The 6,547-nt window shown below is 43.8% G+C and overlaps 1 protein-coding gene across 2 annotated transcripts; it reads right to left on the bottom strand.

Annotated features, from left to right (window-relative positions):
- Nucleotides 1-2,723: 2,723 nt before the first annotated feature.
- Nucleotides 2,724-5,017, bottom strand: nfil3-6 (nuclear factor, interleukin 3 regulated, member 6). Of its 2 annotated transcripts, none has more exons than XM_058050445.2 (2): nucleotides 4,795-5,017; nucleotides 2,724-4,371 (listed from the first exon to the last, which is right to left on the bottom strand). In XM_058050445.2, the coding sequence occupies exon 2, from the start codon at nucleotides 4,278-4,280 to the stop codon at nucleotides 3,123-3,125; it is 1,158 nt and encodes a 385-aa protein (XP_057906428.2). In that variant the 5' UTR covers nucleotides 4,281-4,371; nucleotides 4,795-5,017; the 3' UTR covers nucleotides 2,724-3,122. The 2 variants fall into 2 exon arrangements, with proteins under 2 accessions (XP_057906428.2, XP_057906427.2); XM_058050444.2 differs by having other exon boundaries at nucleotides 2,724-4,368.
- Nucleotides 5,018-6,547: the final 1,530 nt, after the last annotated feature.

The raw sequence follows: 6,547 nt of genomic DNA, 5'->3' as shown, positions 1-6,547 counted from the left end.
GTCAACATGAACTAGCACCCCTATAGTCACCTTTACAATTGTATTACCCAATAAAATAGACATAATAACAGTTAATAAGCCATTTAAGACATAAATAAAACTTGTGCTATTGATGTGTTTGCTCCTTAGGGGACCTGAGTGGCAGGCAGACAGGAAGTGATGTCCGGAGTTCAGAATTGAGTTGCAGCTTCGCATGGGTTATGGATGCAAAAGTAGCACTTTTCTTTTAATGAAGGATTTTTGGGCCTGTTATGAGATAATTCAAAGCTGGAAATAAAAGTCAGTTGTTCCAGTTTGGTGCTTGTGTGTCAGTAACAATACTGACACCTAGTGACCAGTGTAGAATACTACACATCATTAACGCATTGTTTGTGTTTTAGTTAATTTTGTCATTAATTTACGGCAAATATATGTAACTTTGCTTCAATTGGCATATATTTCAATTTTGGATCAACATTTGCAATAAAAGACTAAGCTCCAGAACCCTCCCCTTCTCTCTTCAATATACCCACATACCTATTAAAAGCATTTGAAATGATAAATTACATACATGGTACTCCCGACTAAGGAAGGAATGATAATGTAAGATGATCCTAAAATGTTACATAACTCATTTCCAAATGCATATACTGTATTTGCAAGATATCTTGCAGACTTGGAGGAGGAGAGTGGCTTCTAGAGAAGGCAGGGTTGGAAAAGAAAGTGAGCCAGATAAATGGTTGAGATAAAGGCTTTTCAAATTATGTATTAATTGATGATGGTGGAATGAAAAATGTTCCTAAACCCTAAACCCCCTCAAGGGGTTGAGCTCGAACATGATGATGGATACAACAAGCTGAAAGAATGAAGACACGGAATGATGTTGTCTTTGCTGCCCCCTGCTGGCCAATTGGGCTTGGTTGCTTGCATGTGTGGTGGTTTGCATGACCAAACGGATTCCATCAGCATCAAACTGCGGCAGGACATTGTGTCTTCAATAGTGATGCCGTCTGGACTTCCAATGTTGGACTTTTGTCATGATTACTTTTTAGTTTTGACTGGTCAAAGGTCAATTAGGCCCAATTCCATGGTTTTGGGTTGGGTAACCACTGAACAGATGACCTGTCAATCACAGACTACATTTTTATGTTAGTTTCATGTTTTGGAGATACTATAGGTGGTAGTAGTGGACAATTCCAGAAACCTGAGGTCAGATTTGTTAAGTTTTGGAAGGTAACCAATATTTTTTAGGAAAATGTGCCTTCTAAAGGGGAAGGCCACACAGCTAGGACACCCGTGTTTGATTCCACCCTCGGCCATCTCTGTGTGGAGTTTGCATGTTCTCCCCGTGCATGCGTGGGTTTTCTCCGGGTACTCCGGTTTCCTCCCACATTCCAAAAACATGCTAGGTTAATTGGCGACTCCAAATTGTCCATAGGTATGAATGTGAGTGTGAATGGTTGTTTGTCTATATGTGCCCTGTGATTGGCTGGCCACCAGTCCAGGGCGTACCCCGCCTCTTGCCCCAAGACAGCTGGGATAGGTTCCAGCATGCCCGCGAGCCTCGTAACCCTCCTTATTGTCACTAGAGACCAGGAGATGCATTCATGAACACTGTTTATTATGCATATATATGTGGTCAATACATACAAATATGGATATGTGAAATTGTATGACATGTATATGAAATTAAATTAACTGTATAGAATTGATATATTCATTCATTCATTCATTTGCTACCGCTTTTTCCTCACGAGGGTCGCGGGGGGTGCTGGAGCCTATCCCAGCTGTCTTCGGGCAAGAGGCGGGGTACACCCTGGACTGGTGGCCAGCCAATCACAGGGCTGATATATTCAATTACATATAAAATTGTGTTATGACATTTATCTTTTTGTTCATAAAATACAGTAAAAATTGCCATATTTCACACATGTTTACAAATCGTGATTATTGGAAAATAGATTAATTTGATTAATTGTTTTAATTATATGACAGCATTTGATAAAATGTCACAAATGGCAATTCCTCACTTTTACAGAGTGAAATATGACATAATAATAGGATGGAGGGCTGCATCCAGTGGTTAGCCATAGGAGGCCACACAGCGAGGAGACCTGGGTTTGATTCCTGCTCGCTCATCTCTGTATGGAGTTTGCATGTTCTCCCTGTGCATGTGTGGGTTTTCTCCGGGTACTCCGGTTTCCTCCCACATTCCAAAAACATGCTAGGTTAATTGGCGACTCCAAATTGTCCATAGGTATGAATGTGAGTGTGAATGGTTGTTTGTCTATATGTGCCCTGTGATTGGCTGGCGGCCAGTCCAGGGTGTACCCCGCCTTTTAAAGTCATAAGAACTTGGGAATTTTAAGCCCCAATTTGTGAGAGAATTAACTGTGTGCATATATTGCTTTTTCTGCCAACAGTAATGAAAAAAAACACACCCACACAGCAGCCTCAGAGTGCCCTAATTCCGGTCAAAATAATGGCCAATGAAAACCATTTTGTATATAAGAAAAAGACCCAGGATAAGATGTGAAAACAGGACATAAGCCGTTAAAGACGCATGTCCCCCAGGTCTGGTGCCCCCCGTAGCCTCCTTTCTGTTCTTCTTACAAAGTTTATGTGATTATATCAGTTTATTTCATATTATTTGTGTGTGTTTGGGTCATTTCTGTTTTTGTATATATGCCACGTAATATATCCACATAAACCACAAAGCATCTTTGACGTCTGAGTCGTTATGGTCAATGTCGAAATGAGTTTATTTAAAATAAAAACAGTGCTCTAAAGAAGACTTATTGGCATGAAAATGAAGTCAACATACAAATACACTATCAGGAGTCCAGAGTTGGGCGTCTACATTTTGATTGTGTGTGCATGCTACCTTCTCTGGTTATATTCGGACTTCTTCAATCAGTCTCTATAGTCAGAACTGCAAACACTCCAAATGTGTGCAGTTCTTCTAGTCACAGTGCAATGAAAGACATAATTGTACACAAGTAGGAAGCTCCATGCCTGAGAGATTAGGCGTTAAACCTAAACAGTAGGTTATTTATAGACATTTATTACAAAAAAAATACAGTATTTGATTCAAAACATCACATTGTTGGAGGTTTTGGGTCCTTTTTATTGTGTGAGCGCTCCTAGTTGGCGTTGGCCATGAGCTGCTCTGTGAAAAGTTTCTTCAGCTGAGCCACTTCTTTGCTCAGACAGTTGAGCTGAGACTTCAAGTAGTGGTTCTCATGCTGATACTTGACCTCTGTGTGACCTTGAGCGGTAGGCTGGATGTTGGGGTTTGTGGGTGAGGCGATGCACTGGGGAGACTGTCTCCCCCTCCTGCCTTCGTCGCCCTGCAGAGGGAGCCAGGGAGTCGAGTGCCCCTCTCCATTGTCGCCTCCGCTCAGTCCGTGACCGTTAAGAGTCTCGCGCTGACCCTGCCCTGCGGGGGGCGCAGGGCTGCGCCTGGTGCTGCCGGGGTCCCCCGCGGCGTCACCTCCCTCGGTATTGCCGGGCGTCTTGAAACGCAGCTTATGAGGGAGGTTCTTCATCGCCTCAGCCTGGTCCACTTTGGCTGCAGTGTGGTGGACATCAGACGGGTACATGTCAAAGGTCACCTCCTCCGCTCGGAGAGGCGATGCTTTGCCATGGTCGCTTAGCCTGTCTTCAAAGAAGATGGGGCTGCCCACGCTGGAGCCCCCCGGGGTGGAGAACCCTGAGTCTTCTGACAGGTTACCAGCCTCCCTGGAGCTCCGCCCACTCGGCTGACCTGTCATGTTGTTTGTGTGCGAGGATGAGGAGTTGAGGAGATAATAGTGGGGGGTCACACTTGGAGCGGCGTGTTGTGGAGCGGCCGACAAGGGCAGGATGGAGGCGTTGGACGGGTCTTTCACTAAACCAAACCGGAACTTCAGAGCCAAAAGCTCGGCCCGGAGACGAGCGTTCTCCTCCAGCAGCGCCAGCACGCGGCTCTCCAGAACCATGTCGTTCACACGTCGCTTTTCACGGGAACGCTTCGCCGCCTCGTTGTTCTTCCTCCTCTTATCCCAGTAACCTTCATCCTTCTTGTCAAGCGGGATGAATTCACGCTTGCGTCTGATGCTGGACGTGGGGCTCTCCTTGCGTTTGATGGCGGCCGTGCGGCCCAGCAGGGAACGCGCCAATAGGCTACTGGAGGTCAGGACGGACACGCTTTCATCTGGGAAGGACACCGGCGCTCCTCCTCCTCCTGTGGGGGACTCGAGCGTGTGGAGCACCGCTCCATCCTGCTGCACTCTCATCTCCTTGGACTCCTCGTCGAACATGGAAGTTGAGGAATGGGAATGACCACGGAGTGGTGCTGACAGACCACTACGCTCTCAGGCTGTGTTGGGACTGCAGCAATAGTGCCACCTACTGGCCGGAAACACACAATGGCGGGAGATGAAGGATTTAATGGTTACGCAAGCGCCATTACAACACAATATTATGCAACCCTATTACACTTGTGCAGTCAAACTGGAACGACTTGTACCATATTATGCCTTCAATATGGGCCAAACACTAAGCCGCTGGGATGGCGTAACACTTTTCACGTTACATCCTATTGCAAATCCTCGCTGCATTTTGACCTACATTTTACATTCTTAATAATTTAGCCATCTTTTAAAATGCCTCATTAGGCGCGACACACTTTACTATTCCACTCATATTTAGCATCTTAAGTCAGGACATTTGAACCAACCCATGCAAACTGGTTTGTATTTTAGAGTAAAAATATAAATGATAATAACAAAATAATGTATGGTTTTTTAAAAAATGCAAATAAAATAGTCGTACCTGCAATGAATGGTGAATTCCGGTGCCGGTCCAGCGAGTCAGCAGATGCTGTGTAGTGTTTGACTTAATATCACCGATGCTGTCCTCCACTCCGCTCCACGCTCCACGCTCTACCAAGACCGCCTCTTATTGCAACGCGGAGTTCAGTTCGGGACGGTCTCTATCCTCGCTTGAACTAGCTGGGCCCCCGTTGGTGTGCACAAGTCAAGCACTGGGACGGACGGCCTCCTAAAAGTAACCCCCACCCCCCCAACCCTCCCAACCACGTCCGCCCATTCATTCCCCCCGCCCAGTGCAAAGGATGGACAAATGCGTCATCAGACTGGCGTCGTCATCAGACCGATGTGGCCCCGCCCCTTTTGGCAAAGTCATCACAGTGAAGCAACGTTACACCACCGCAATACAGGAGCTTTATTGGAGCAGAGAAACACTTTGGGCACCCCTGCAAAAAATGAAACTCATATTTTATACATTAATGTATTTATATGGTAATGGTTTTATTTCATTTGAACATGCATCAGATTACAATTGAATGCATCACATAATCAGTTCACAGTTCCACATGTCCAAAAGGAGTAGGAAGAAGCAAAGCTTATTAAATCCTACCCCTCCATCTGGTGCTTTTACAATCAGTAACTGTTACATTTGTTCACTTCCTGCTTTCTTAATATAATTTATTTTTTTAAATCATTTACAGAAGTACAAGGTGATATGACCATCCAATGACATAATGGGTACCATAGTAAGTGTCAATATAGTGATATATATAGCACATCATGACTGGTTCAAGACTCTTCATCCTTGTATTTAGCAAACATCAACTGCTTGTATTGTTTCTTGAATTGGCTCATCGTTGTGCATTGTTTGAGTTCCTTACTCAATCCATTCCATAGTTTGATTCCACATACTGAAATGCTATGGCTTTTTAACGTAGTCCTAGCATATAAGTGTTTCAAATTTTGTAGATGAAGTCAACTGAAAAACTTCCAGAATGATGCAAAAACATTTGACTGGTCTGAATTTAACTCCTGAATGTAACTATAAATAAATAAAAATAAATCATATTAACTTCCTGTATATTTTCACTGCCTCATTTAAAAATAAATAAATAAATACTATGAAGTAAATGCATTACTTTCAATAAATACCAAATGTTCTGTCCTCAATACGATCACAGGACATGAATCATCATGATGAACAATGTAGTAGTTATACCACATATCTCATATAGTACAGTATACACCACGGGGGGTACTTGATATTTAAAATGATTTTTTTTAAAAAGATTGATAAGATATACATCACAAGTTGTTATGGGAATCACCCCGGGCAACAGAAACTGGAAAACGCTCCCTTTTAATAAAGTTCACATCAAAATCCTAACATGAATTAATTGTAGAGACATTCACCAGGTATTGCTAACTAACATGCTAGCAAGACTAACAAGAGTCTCTTAAAGGGGACCTACTATACTCATTTTTCATCCCTTTTGTATTGAGTTGTGGACTCCGATAGAGCAGCTGGAGAAAACTCTATAGATCTTCCAGAATCTGCACCTATTCCAGCTGTGTTTCCTTGGGATTTGCTGCTTCCTGCCATTTATTCCAGCCATGGCCCGCCTCTGATTACGCCCACTCCGCTGTGATTGGCCGTGCTCCTAAGTACCATACTTCCAGACTACTGCTGATCCCCACTTAGGGGATACTGAATGCGTAGTGTGTCCGACATTAATGCACCTTTCCCGACGAGAGTG

Source organism: Doryrhamphus excisus, linkage group LG16 (assembly GCF_037039965.1).
Source record: "Doryrhamphus excisus strain RoL-2023G ecotype Guam linkage group LG16, RoL_Dexc_Guam_v1.1, whole genome shotgun sequence".
In the NCBI taxonomy this organism is placed as follows: Eukaryota; Metazoa; Chordata; class Actinopteri; order Syngnathiformes; family Syngnathidae; genus Doryrhamphus; species Doryrhamphus excisus.
The sequence above is the reverse complement of the archived record's forward strand: the minus strand, read 5'-3'. Positions and strand labels throughout refer to the sequence as shown.